At 45.1% G+C, this 14,091-nt stretch overlaps 1 protein-coding gene across 1 annotated transcript in view; it reads right to left on the bottom strand.

Annotated features, from left to right (window-relative positions):
- The window catches only part of MYBBP1A (MYB binding protein 1a), a 79,858-nt gene that overhangs the window by 52,010 nt on the left and 13,757 nt on the right, over window positions 1-14,091 (bottom strand). Inside the window, exons 10-18 of the mRNA XM_048823825.2 lie at window positions 13,534-13,641; window positions 12,045-12,170; window positions 9,779-9,985; window positions 8,576-8,684; window positions 7,283-7,370; window positions 4,453-4,604; window positions 3,444-3,536; window positions 2,531-2,677; window positions 1,168-1,332 (exon numbers count right to left, since the gene is read on the bottom strand). Coding sequence (XP_048679782.2) covers window positions 1,168-1,332; window positions 2,531-2,677; window positions 3,444-3,536; window positions 4,453-4,604; window positions 7,283-7,370; window positions 8,576-8,684; window positions 9,779-9,985; window positions 12,045-12,170; window positions 13,534-13,641 — 1,195 coding nt within the window. The remainder of the gene's footprint in view (window positions 1-1,167; window positions 1,333-2,530; window positions 2,678-3,443; window positions 3,537-4,452; window positions 4,605-7,282; window positions 7,371-8,575; window positions 8,685-9,778; window positions 9,986-12,044; window positions 12,171-13,533; window positions 13,642-14,091) is intronic.

Here is a 14,091-nt window from a genome sequence, read left to right as displayed (position 1 = left end):
GAAATCTGTATAGTATAAGAACATAAAAATGGCCCTACTGGGTCAGACCAAAGGTCCATCCCGTCCCAGCATCCCATCCTCTGACAGCGGCCAGTGCCAGGCCCAAGCGGGAATGAACAGAACACGTAATCATCAAGTGATCCATCCCGTCGCCCATCCCCAGCCTCTGGCAAACAGAGGCCAGGGACACCATTCCTGCCCATCCTGGCTAACAGCCATTGATGGACATATCCTCCATCAATTTATCTAGTTCTTTTTTGAACCCTGTTATGGTCTTGGCCTTCACAACACCCTCTGGCAAGGAGTTCCACAGGTTGACTGCGTTATGTGAAGAAATACTTCCTTTTATTTGTTTTAAACCTGCTGCCTATTAATTTCATTTGGTGACCCCTAGTTCTTGTGTTATGAGGTAAGGTATGAGGTATAGCGTAAAAGCACACCAAAGACCACATTTCACAGGAGTAGACCAGATTTCATGGTCCATTACATGCTTTTCGTGGCCGTGAATTTGATAGGGCCCTATTTATAAATTACTGCTCAAGAATCCTTTTACCAGATGAAGCAGCTTGACAAACTGCAAATCCATTCTACAGGTTCTACTGTCACCCAGTGGTCACAAATTAATATTACGTTCACAGCTACCTAGGGAAACTCTTTTCACTGCCGAGTTCATCTCCAAGCCCTGCCGTTATTATACCTAATAACTCAGGGAAAAACATACAGCCAAGAGTTTCCAGGAGGGATTTTGGGTGCCTCCATTTCTCAGTGCTCAACTTGAGACATAAAATCAAAAAGTGCCAAGTACTCACCATCTGAAAAATCAGGCCCCTTTAAGGCATCCCCAGTTGAACATACAACAGCCAGCTAAGACACCCAAAATCACTGTTTTCTTTTGAAAAGCTTTGCTTCTTTATTATTAATTATTATTATATATTCTGTAGTAGGTCTTTGGAGACCTATTCATGCTCTAGAACCCCAATGTGCTAGGAGCTGTACAAAACCCAGAACAAAACACAGTCCCTGTCAAACGAAGCTTACAATATAAAGACACATTTAATGTTTTTGGCTGCATTAGCAGCTTATTCAATGCAATAAAATACACCCCGCTGTCTAACAACATGCTACAAAGATAGACATGAGCCATTCAATAGGATATTTGCTTCCTACCTTAATCTTAAAATCCCTCCGTAAGATTTTCTCCTTCCGCATCTTTTCTTTCTCATCCTTCTTTGCCTGGATCCGCTTCTGCTGCTCAGCAAAGAGGGCTGAAACATTCTCATCAAGGGCCAGCATGGTTTCATCATCCACATCCTCATCACTCTTGTCTCCTCCCTTTAAAAAACAAAAAAGTAATTTTACTTATTTTAAAATTCGATCCCCCTTTCCTCAGCCTCTTGGGACTGCAGTTCACTGGGGTCCAAACACTTAGAGCAACGGAGAGTTCTAGCCATTAAGCCTCAAGAGGGACAGGATGGATTTGGCTAGCACAGGTGTCCAACAGACTTCCCCACATGTGGAGACCGACCTGAGGTTTAGAAGCTTTTACCTGACAAAGATTAGCCCAGCGTAAGCCTACTACGCAAAGGGTTGTGAGAAGGCTGCAGAGATGTGTAAAAGGGCAACTACCTGCCTATGTCTTGCATGCATGTCTCTGATGGCCAGGTTACTGCAAAACTGACTGGACAGGTAATTGGGTGCTTTCCAGCCACCCGACCCACCGAAGGGCAAGAGGCAGAAACACTTGCACTATATGGGCCCAGCTCAGACTGCTTCCAACATGGATGCATGTGGGGGGAAAAAAGCGGCCAGAGAAGGACAACTTTTGTGCTCCAATCCCTCCCATCTGACGAGTTCAGGATTACAGATGACTGCAGAAGCCTAGTGTTTGGACCAGGTGACAGGGAAGAGGCCTGTGTTTCCCTCTGGTCTCTGGCTCATGGTGTGATCTCTGGCAGCTCCCTCTGTGCTATAGTTGTTCCATCAGTAAAATGGGTAACACTTAGCCCCATCTGTGAAGGGCTTAGAGAACATCCAACCAAACCTGCTACATAAATGCTCAGTATTATCACCTGCCCCCCTGCCCCTGATGCTCTGCTACCACTGACATGAGAAGTCTCCACAGGCAGCATACGGAGGCACTGCGCCCCCACACACAGACCAACCTGAATCCAGACCTCTAGTGACACCGCTTGGCATAACCCAGGAGTGCCAGTCCACACAAATATCACCTAAGGCATACATTTTTAGCTACAGGCCAAGATTTACAGAAGAGCCTAAATGGGGCTCGGCATCCAAGTCCCATTAACTTTCAATAGGAGTTAAGTGCCTAACTCCCTTAGACTCCTGTGAAAACACCAGCCACGGGTTTCAAATACATATAAAGGATAGCTGGATCAGGATTCCTCCTACCCAGAAAGAAAGTGGATTACACCGCATCAGGGCCTTAGTTATATTGTACCACAGAATATTCAGAGCTTTCCCCTATACTCTCTCGAAGCATCAATTGTCTTGCAGCTTTGCCAACACCTACCAATGCATTCCCCGCCTGCAGGACATTCATCAGCTGATTCCGAAAATTTTCATCTACGCCTTCATTATTATTCTCATCTTCACGGTCTTCCTCTCCATCTTCCTCGGAGCTGTCGTCATCAGAAGAGTCGGCACTTTCCTCCTCATTCTGTGAAGAAGAAAAAAAAGAGTCCACCCAACCAATTAAGTGGCATGCGAATTTAACGCTGGTGAGACAAAGAACAAGCAATGGCAACGCACGCTTTCTCGATGCTGCCCGGCCTGTGTGCCTCAAAAGGGATGGGGAAAGAGTGATGCTGGCAGAAAGGACATCAAGTCTGCATGAAAGGGATATCACTGTAGCAGAAAGAGCAGGACAGGCCGGGAAACCTCTCTAGGCTATAAAATAAGAGAATTCCCAAAGAGAAGTCAGTCTGGTACTGGCTTTGGAGAAAAAGACCTGCAGGCATTGCAGGAAGGGGCCTTGTTGGGGAACCTGCTTTGGAGAGTTATTTTCATGCCTAATGAACTTGGATTTGGCCCACACCACTTGAGTCTCTGCAGTTCCTAAACTCTGAGCTCCAGGGTCCAGACAATCCTTTGTCACAACTATTCAGGCTGTGGCTCTTCTGCTTAACTGCCAACAACAGGTGATCATCATGGTGGCTTGTCCGATGCGGAGACCTGTCCACTGGAAATCACACACTTTATAAAGCTGTATTTCCAACAGTATTTGTCTTCAGCACAAAGAGACTAACATTTAGGCACTTTCAACAAGACGTGTTAGGACTGCATCAGAAAAATATCCCTTAGCAGAGGAGCAGTCATTTCATTAAAAGAGAAATGCAACTAACTTCTAAAGCCACAGATCTGCAGTAATACTGTTTTCAATGGTCAGGGATGGAAGATTATTTCTTTAAATGAAAGAGAGTTACCGTATCCTCCAGCAAGGTTTTCTTCTTCTTGTCTGTTTCTTCCATCACAACAACAGCACTTTCCTCATCCTGGTCTTGCTCTGGATCAAGAACCTGTGGAAGAGTTTTCCGAATAAGTTTTACTTTGATTGATTTTTTATATACACACACACACACAGAGAATGTACAGCTGTTTTCAGCAAACTGAATTAGCTGAACAATGACCAAGTTATAACAGACTAGAAAAACATACCTTTCTAGCTTCTGTCAATAGTTTTACACCTGCTATTTATGGAAACCCATACCAGAAAATTTGAAAAAAAGCCATATGATACTTCTACAACTAACAAATAAGAGGGGGAAAGGAAAATATGAGAGGAAGAGATGGTAAAATGAACAGACATCTATTTTAACTCATAATACACATTACATTCCTCAGAGCAAGTACTTTCGAGTTGTTTTTTGCAATCGATAGATTCTTCTCTCATCAGATGCAACATTAGGTAGCGGTGTGACACTATTCTTTCAGAGTTTGAACTTCAGGTACTTTTAGCTTCTTTTCTTTTTTTTTAATTATGATTCATGCTAAAACATATAAGCACACTGATGTATAAAGTGACCCAATAATTTCCTAAACTAAAGATAACAAAGGAAAAAAAGGTGGACAAATATAAGCTGTCCCAGGTTCGCTGGTTCAAGAACAGGTGGCCCTGCACAAATCCTCTCATAAGATTCTTTTAAGACTCAGACGTATGTATTTTAGGACATTCCCATTTCATAGCATGCACTCTCACGGTGGCCTCTCCTTTAACCCCTGAGCTAGAAACTGGACACATACTCCTGGACCTAGAATGACACAGGCAGGTAGATAGCAGGCTGCAACCTAGAAGGTGAAGGAGCTATCTGCTTTACCAAAACCCCCCAAGCCATAGGATGCCCCCTTACTGTCCTCATTTAACCAAAACCTCACTTTACTTGTGAAATCAGAAACTTCAACCAATCCAGCTCCCACCCCAGATCCCTCACTTACATTCAGGATCAGGTGCAGGGCTTTCTTTGACATGTAAGGACATATGCGTCCAAACACACTTTTGGAGACCCGGCGCATGAGTAGGCTGGGCTGGGAGAGGAGGGATAGAAGAATTTCCACAATCACCTCCACCCATTCTGGCTCTTCGTTATCTGTGCAGGAAACAGAAAGGCATCAGCAGAGGAGAAATTAAAACTTGGGCACCAGGCTCTCAAGGTACTTCCAAGAAAGGGCTGCAGACACCTCCATCAGGCAAAAATATAATAATGCTAGCCAAATGGGGGAAGAACACAGGTTTTTCTGCAGTGACGTGGTCTGGGAATAATACAGTATGTTGGTGGTTGATGCAATTGTATTGAAAAGGTTACTGTCACTATAAAGATGACAGACCTAAAATCTTCTTTAGAACACAGCCTAAAGCAAATGAGCATTCCACCAGGCAACAGGCCTGGCCAGTCCTGCTATCTGGTTTGCTCCACAGGCCTGTATCTAGCTATGTAAAGGCTCTCATTGCCTTAGTATTCAAGAGTCCCACAACCGTTAATGGATTTGTCCCCATGCCCACTGAGTCAGGGAAGCGATAGCCCCACTTTACAGATGGGGAATGTAGGCACAGGGTAGATAAAGTGCAACGTGCCCACGGCCACAGAGGCAGTCTGTGGGGGAGCTATGAATTGAACAGGTCTGCTAAGTCACAGGCTAGTGCCCCACCCACTAAATCAGAGGTGTCACGTACAGAGCAGGCAGGACCGACCCAGCCTACTGGAAATATTCATTTTCCAGATTCTCCGCTTTCATTTAAACAAACAAACAAAAACAAACCGCAACAAAAAAGGAGTAAATTTTTTGCCTTACAACTAGAGAGAAAACCTTCCAAAAGTGAACCAAGGGTAACGGATGCCTGAATCAACAAACAGCCTGGAACCAATGACTTGAAGGAGCAAACTCCCCTCGTTCCAATTAATCCGACTGAAGGGTCAACTTTAAATCCCAACACTCATACTACTAACGACAACATCAACCATTGAACAGCTGATCATTTCCACGGATGATAGGGACAGGGAGCGGAACTGATACCCTCTGGCAGGGGAATTGAGAGTTGCCACAGGGACGAACAAAGACGACTCACAAAGATGGGAAGGCTTGGAGGAGAAAAAAGAGAAACAAACGGCAACTCTAGCAGCAGTGGCCCAAAGGGGAGCAGATTCTCTCATCAAGTGATGAATAACAAAAACGCACTGGCCCACTTATAACTGAGCACTTAGCTAATCTATACAGGTCATGTTCACCCCGATCTCCGTGCAAACCTCCCACTGATGCCAGTGGGCATCCAGTGTGCTGTGAGGAACAAACAGTTCTGAATTTATACCATGGGGCCTTCAGATGAATAAGCACGGAATTTAGCCCTCTGCTCCCAATGAGTTGGACACTCCATTAGCCTTCCTACTCTCTTGGCCAGGGAAAGTTAATTCGAATGCTCTCCCTCATTTCCTTCCACAATCCCCAGACCACAGAGCTTAACCATGCTCTTTTGTACCTGGGGTTTTCACATGGGATCTTGAGGTCCTATTGGCCCCACAATGTAACAAGCTCTACTTTAATAATCTAATGAGGTATGTTTACATAGTCCCTTGCTTGGTTTTTGATGCTTTGTTTTCTATGCCATATCTTTTACATGAATTACTGTTTCAGAGTAGCAGCCGTGTTAGTGTGTATCCGCAAAAAGAAAAGAAGTACTTGTGGCACCTTAGAGACTAACAAATGTATTTGAGCATAAGCTTTTGTGAGCTACAGCTCACTTCATCGGCTGCACACAGTGGAAAATACAGTGGGGAGATTTTATATACACAGAGAATTACTGTGCCACTCTGTGGAAAAAATTAGTTAAGGGAAAGGCTTAAGCCTCACAACACACCCTGCAAGTCAGGTATTATCATCACGGTTTCTCAATGGGGAAATTGAGGCACAGAGAGCGGACACAAGTTGTCCAACACAATGAGTGAGTGGCTGAGCCAGAATTAGAACCCGGGAGTCCTGACTCCCAGTGCCCAGCTGCAATCACTGGATCATGCATGAGTTACTAGTTCTACCCTAAGGATTACCTTAAAGAGCAGCCATTTCAAATAACCACACTCAAAGCAGATGGTGTAAGCCGAATTCACTGCTGGCAAAATCAGATGCAACGAATCCACTGCAGAAGCTCCCACTTACGCCAGCAATGAATTTAGCCCTCAGTGGTTAAGAAATAGTTTTTTCATAAGTAAAAATTCAGACCAAACTCCTAAAGATGATTCCCTTGTGAGATTTATCGAGAATCCTTGTCCTGAGCTTCTAACCAAGGAAACTACTCGTCATTTATAACATGGCCATCACAATAGTATCCAGGTGCTCAGGATCTCAGAGTATCTTCCCCATAGCTCTTCTCCTTGGGTGGGAGGGTGAAGGGAATTAGTCACATGGGGAGGTGGGTTTTGAGCACCTTTGAATGGGCACCATACACACCTGCTGGTGGGAGAGGACAACAAGCCGACCCCCAGCTGACAAGCTATGCTGACATGGATTGCAACCGTCAGGGTGTTGCACCTAATATTTTTGTATGCTTGAGGAAGGGAAGAGACACACCCCACTCCCTCCTCCACCAAAATCAACACTCTCTGCAGAGGGCAGGACCTAGCTCCCACTGGTTAGTAGCGCACTTCCTCTGGTTTTGTTTTAAGATGGGCTTTATATTTTGGTAGGCTCCCAGTGCTCTGGGCAATGGAAAACACATTAACAGAATAAAGGATTGTTAATAAATTCCCCAAGTCTCTCTCTTTAAACTGGAACTCACCAGGCTTCTTCTTCTTGGATTTCTTGTCAAACGCCCTCTCAATGCAGTTCAGAAGGTCATTCAGAAGGTCCACGGTTTCTGCCGGAGTCTGTTCGATGTAAAACACGAGCAGAGAGAGAAGACAGGCAGTGAATACCCTCTACCAATGCAAGTGCAATGACAATGCAAGAAACGTACCCATCTCTGCTCCCGACTTCAGCACAATGTGCCACCATTAGGATGCTAGGCCCACAGACATGTTGGGATTGTCATTTCAACCATGTGGATATCGCAGGACAAAGGGCAGGAGTCAACAGGACTAGTTGGGAACCTACTGGACCCAGTGCTTCAGGGTTGTGCAGGCCTTCAGGAAACTGCCATGGAGAGTCAGGAGTTAAGTCCATGGGAAGGAAGGGATCTCAGCACTTCAGAGGCAACTGCCCTACACTCCCCCAAAAAAAGGATTTTTGTATGTAGAACAATTCTGCAAGGAGAGTGCAGTTTTAAAGCCCCTCACTTTCCAGTCATTAACTGCCAGAAAATGCTTTACTGGTCTTCTGTATATATAGTGCACGTGAACATTATATTATAGCTCAGATCAGGGATTCCAGTTCAAGCAGAACGTACAACTGAAGAGCCCACCTTGGCCGTCAGCACCAGGCCACCCCATAGCACACACCTGAGCTGGAGATGATGCAAAGCTGGCAGCTGGGGTGGCCAAGATGAGAAAGAGAGTGAGGATTTTCTGGTTGCTTTGTATTACCAGTAGCAGACATGATTCTTATTTTAACAAGATGCCAATCCCAAAGTGGAGGGTCTGAAAATAGCAGCACTTTGTACAATGTATTTTTGGATCCTCTTTATATTTTAAATGAGGACTCTGATGGACAGTCCAACGTGAGTCCTCCAACCCCCACTGTATTAATAACTTTGCATGTGTATAAATACCACTCACCAATGGAACTCCAAACATTTACAGACATTAATCAACCACCACAACACCCCAGAGAAGGCAGCAACATTATCCCATTTAGGAGCAAAGAAAGTATGCGACTTGCCACAGTCGCACAGCAAGTTGGAGGCTGAGCTGGGACTAGAAACCAGGATGCCAGCTCCCAATCACTCTTGCTCCCTACCTGATAGCCAAACGCATTTCCTTTGTTGGCTGAAAGCTCAATGCTTATGACCAGTGTTGGATTCTTGTCATATCTTGCCAAACACAAAGGAACCCTCAAACTGTTCCAGCCAGCGGTTGAAAAAGCCCAGCAGACATCAGCATGGTTTATATAGCTCAATGTGCACTACGGCTGTTACCTTGAACAGATGAATGCCCACTAAGAGCAGAAGGTGCTGGAAAGCAAAGATTTCCATACTGCGGGACTCCTTCTCTTTCTTCTGTAGGTTCTCCAGAGACTGCAGCATTCTGAAGAGACAAACAACGATGGGCCTTTCAGTGTTACAAGATAAAGTTCATGTAATCTCAAACAAGAGCAAGAGCTTCAGTTAACCTGTGCAGAGACCAGCAAGATCAACTGCACCACTTCAATACTCAGAGGCAATTTTACTAGACCAGAATGACATCAAAGCATGTAGGAAAGGATCTGTCTTTGACTAACAATTGGCAGTAACAGAGGTCTTCGCTTTAATTCTCGCAACAGCACTCTCTGTATGGTTTCTAAATAACAATGTATTTAGGGCAAGGCATGGATTCCCAATAGACTTCAGCTGAATACACAGCAACAGCATACTTATTTAGAGGAGAATGAGTTCAGAAAAGAACAGTCAGATAGGGGCCAAAGGAACTGGCCTTCTAGGAAGAAAGATTAAAAGAGAAATCCAGCCTGGGAAAGCTAATGGCAGTGGGAAGTCACATGACCATCAACAAGTATCTGAAGGGAGGAAAGAGGAAGAGTTAGAGTTGGTGCAAGGGAGTCTAGCTAGGCGCAATGGGGTGAAGTTAAAGGGAAAACACAGGCCGGATTTCAGGCAGAATTCCACAGACTAACAAAACATTGAGGACGGGTCTCCAAAGGGAAGGAACAGAACCGCACTGCTTAGGACGGTTCAACCACACTGGACAAAGCAATAAAAAGCATAGTACAGAATAGGGAACAATCCTGCACTGGCCAAGTCACTGGACTAGGTGCCCTATCAGGGCTTATCCACTTCTAACATCTAGGATACACCCTCAGCAAATACTAAGCAGGCAGATACAGGCTGCTTCACCCAGAGTGGAGGAGATGCTTATTCAGTCAGGCAGCTTCCACTGTCTCATGTTACATACCCATCGGCCTAGACAAATCAGCTGATCTAGGATGATCTGACCCAAAAGCAGAGGCATAGCTCACAGTTTTAGAGACACCAACAGAAGGGACTGGGCAAACACACTCATGGAGCCCATTTTCCCCAAATCTCTTGCACTCTGCTAAGCAAGCCTCAATTTCCTGCATGCATCAGCCATTCCGAATGCCGTTCCTCATCCCCACAGCTAGTCACCAGACTTCCCAAGCCTCTCACCGGTCCCAAGCAGCCCTCTGTTCAGCGGTGAAAGGAGTCACAGCCTTGACATGTTTCTCATGAGACAGGAGGACGCTGGCGTACTGGATAATGAGGTAGATCCACAGGTTCCTGTCTGCAGTCACACCGTGGATGTGCTTCTCCCTCAGGGCTGCAGCTTCTGCCGTGTCTCCCAGCACGGGCAGAGAGTTTAAAATCTGAAGCAAACTGAAAAGCAAGCAGACAGCAGAGAGAGCCACATTAACATGGAGAAATGCTGCTGTTTTCATTAGTTTTACTGGATTATTATAGCATCAAGACACACTAATTATGGACTAGCGCCCCACTGAACCTGATTTATTTCACCATCCGTTCCCAACACCACAATGGCTGGTATGAGTTAGAGGAACCGGTCTGAAAACACGGCTCACTCATTCTATTCCTTTCTGGGTAGCTCCACAGATTTATTTAATTTAACATCAGTTTGCAAGCTTTTTGCTTCCAGAGCCCAAAATGTAGCCACGGTTCACTTCTGTGGTCCCATTTGTACTACAGCTGTAGCTAAACCCCCCAACCAAAACCAGCTGCACTGTATAAACACAAAGTCAGAGGAGTCCCTGCCCTGAAGGACTTCCTGTCCTGTTTAAGTAGACTGTAGCAGGAAGCATGATCCCCATTTTACAGATAGAGAACTGGGGCACAGGGGAGATTAAGTACCTTGCCCAAGGTCATCAAGGGAGTCTGTGGTAGAGCTGGGAATTGAACCCAGATCTCCCAACTATCAGTCCAGTGTCTTATAACCACAAGGCCATCCTTCCCCAAACCCTTTATCCCACAACGCTTCACAGGATTCTTTGCAAAGTGACCGCTCCACTCATACTCCCCCCACCTCCTCCTCCCTTCTCCCAACCTCCAACAGAGGGGCACTTGAGCACCTGGCCTCTCAATCGCCTGACAGAAGAGCGTTAGCTGCAGCAATGTCCCTGAGATCAATACTCCATTTCTTTTGCCTAAGAACAGGCAGGGTCAGTGGAGCACCAATCAGCAGGTCCCCAAAACAACGTACTCCTGTTCATAGAAATGGGACAGCCGAAACTTGCCTATAACCAGGTGGTCAGATAAACCGATACTTATCTTAACCAACACGGGCTACAACTGGAACACACTGTGGATTCGGGTAACTACACTTTTGGGATCGAGGGAATCTGGATCACTGGAATTGTATTACACCACTGGCAGGCAACAGAGAGCAGCCACATGACCCTGCCAGGCTCTGCAGTGTCAAAACAAAACCCACCTCTCTGGAGTCCATAAATAGCGCTCCCCTCAGCCAGTTAATGGGAGCCAAACTGAAATTGGAGGAGAAAGGCAATCTGGCTTCACCTCAGCACAACACAGATACAATTTGAGTCAGTTATTGTTTTCAGAAGACGCTTAAGCATTTCTAGGAAGTTTTACCCAGGACCTCTAAGGAAAGGGCTTTCAGTGATAGCTGCACTGATGCACAAGCACACAACACTTCATGCAACAGAAGTGCAATAACCCCCGTCTCCTGCCAGGCACCTGGTAGGGCCAGAAGTACCCAAAGCAGGGACTGCCGTACTGCAGGGGAGGGGGCAATACGAGGTCCAGCCACATCCCTCTCGGACCCACAACTGTGCAGGGGAGACACCACACACACACACACACCCCCCCGGGGGCACTAGGACAAGGCAGTGCCTTCCCCCCACCCCAGAGAAGCCAGCCAGAGACTCCTCAGAAGCGGCCAAAGCTGGGACCTCAGGACATTCCAAGTCAAAATTCCAGAATGTTCTGGCTGTCGGAGCCCTGTGCTGATGGGCTGTTGGCGCCAACCCTCCCACTCCCTTCTCACCTCAGTTTCACTCTACACCTGTCCTATCCCCCTCCCCCGTCCCCTTTTTCCCCCCATTTAGCAGACACTCTCCTAAGTACCCCGTCCCCCCAAAAAATGGTGGAATGAACATGATGTTTCCCACCATCACATTGTTCACTCTGCTTGTGTGTTCTACCCATTCCCCTACCCTGTGTTTGTCTTGTCTATTTAGACAATATTGCCCCATTGTTTCCTGGCACTTGGATTGTAAGTTCTTTGGGGGCAGACACCATCTTTTTGTTCTGTGTTTGTACAGTACTTATCATGGTGTACTTGTCTTAGCACCTAGAAGCCCCAGCCATGGACAATACAAATAATAAATAATAATATGCTCCTTTTCTCTGGAAAGGAGATCAACTTCTAACATTAAATGCACGCAGGCAAAGTCCATACCTGAAAAACAAGTTTGCAGCTGTCGAGTGAGACTGTCCATCCAGAGGTACTGAGGGGCGGGTTTTCGTCTCTGGTATTTCAGAGGTTGGTTTCTGGGTCTCGAAGAAAGCATGGAAGAAGCAAAACCTAGAGAGGAGAAAGGAAGAGAGCAGAATGAAGAGTTGACTTGGGTTCTGTGTACCTGTACAAAGCAGCCTTTACAAAAAGCAAATTCAATATTGTAAACAGCATGTGCTTATCTAGCATTTCTCATGCAAGCATCTCCAAGCACTTCACAAATTTTAATTAGGCCTCATTAATTCTATAGGCACCCGACCCTGCCAGGTACTTGCAGTTAATGGAAGAGGAGGGTGCTCAGTACCTCAAAAAAGGCCTTTAACACCCTGCAACATCATTTTTATTACTACAATACTCATTTAGGAACAAAGATCAACTTTTTAAGGTAGTTAGGTGCTTGAAGATGCAGATAAGACACCTAAATACCTTTGGAAACTCTGGCCCAAAAGTTTAGGGGTATAATTTTCAAAGCACATATGAAGTGCCTAAGTAACCTAAGTCTTACTGAAAATCAATGGGAGTTAGGCTCCTTAGTGATTTTGGTGCTTTTGAAAATTCTACCCTAAGTGACAGGTTTCAGAGTGGTAGCCATGTTAGTCTGTATCAGCAAAAAGAACGAGGAGTGGCACCTTAGAAACTAACAAATTTATTTGAGCATAAGCTTTCGTGGGCTGAAACCCACTTCATTGGACGCATGCAGTGGAAAATACAGTAGGAAGAGAGATAGATATACACACACACACACACACAGAGAACATGAAAAAACGGGTGTTGCCATACCAACTATAACGAGAGTAATCAGTTAAGGTGAGCTATTATCAGCAAGAGAAAAAAAACCTTTTGAAGTGATAATCAGGATGGCCCATTTCCAACAGTTGACGAGAAGGTGTGAGGAACAGTAGAGGGAAAAAAAATAAGCATTGGGAAATAGTTTTACTTTGTGTAATGACCCATCCACTCCCAGTCCTTATCCCAGCCTAAGTTAATGGTGTCCAGTTTGCAGATTAATTCCAATTCAGCAGTTTCTCATTGGAGTCTGTTTTTGAAGTTTTTCTGTTGTAGTATTGCGACTTTTAGGTCCGTAATCGAGTGACCAGGGAGACTGAAGTGGTCTCCGACTGGTTTTTGAATGTTATAACTTTGAATGTCTTATACCTATAGCTCTATATCTCTCTCTCTCTCTATATATATATATATATATCTTCCTACTGTATTTTCCACTGCATGCATCCAATGAAGTCGGTTTCAGCCCACAAAAGCTTATGCTCAAATAAATTTGTTAGTCTCTAAGGTGCCACAAGTACTCCTCGTTCTTTTTACCGTAAGTGACTGGCCCAAGGTTGCTTGTCAGTTGCTTTAGTACCACTCCAGCCTTCTAGCAAGAATCACCCCACCCTTGGGTGACACTAAGTAGTCTTTAAATCCTTCTCACCTGACAATGTCTGTCACCAAATCCTCTTCCTTCTTCCCTTGACTGTCAATGATGCTGACTAGTCGGGCAATAATCCATTTTCTCAGCCGAACCACTCGGTGCTGGGTCCTTTCAATAAGCAAATGGATACAATTATAAAACAGAAGCTCAGACACTGCACTGGATAAGAAAACACTGAAACAATGGGTGATGAGAATCTGAATACCGTGTAGACTTTTAGCAACTCAAAGCCCCTATATAGCTAGAAATCAGCTCAAATGCAGCATATACTGACACATATGCAGAAAGAAGTGACAGATGCATGTATAAAGCTACCTTTCCTAAGCGACCTACATTTGCTCTTCAGCTGGTATAAATGCACTTTATAAACAAATATGAACTCAGATCAATTCTGATCCAGTGAGCTTCTGTGTTCCACCAAAAACTGCTTCAAGAAAAGCAAGAATGTTCCTATGGTTGAAGATCTTTATTCACAAAGAGAGTACAACATACTGACATAGTGTGTTTAACCCGGGAAGATCACAAAATGCTTTACAAGCCTTTGCCCATGTCTGGGGT

Source organism: Caretta caretta, chromosome 17 (assembly GCF_965140235.1).
Source record: "Caretta caretta isolate rCarCar2 chromosome 17, rCarCar1.hap1, whole genome shotgun sequence".
NCBI classification, from domain to species: Eukaryota; Metazoa; Chordata; order Testudines; family Cheloniidae; genus Caretta; species Caretta caretta.
The sequence above is the reverse complement of the archived record's forward strand: the minus strand, read 5'-3'. Positions and strand labels throughout refer to the sequence as shown.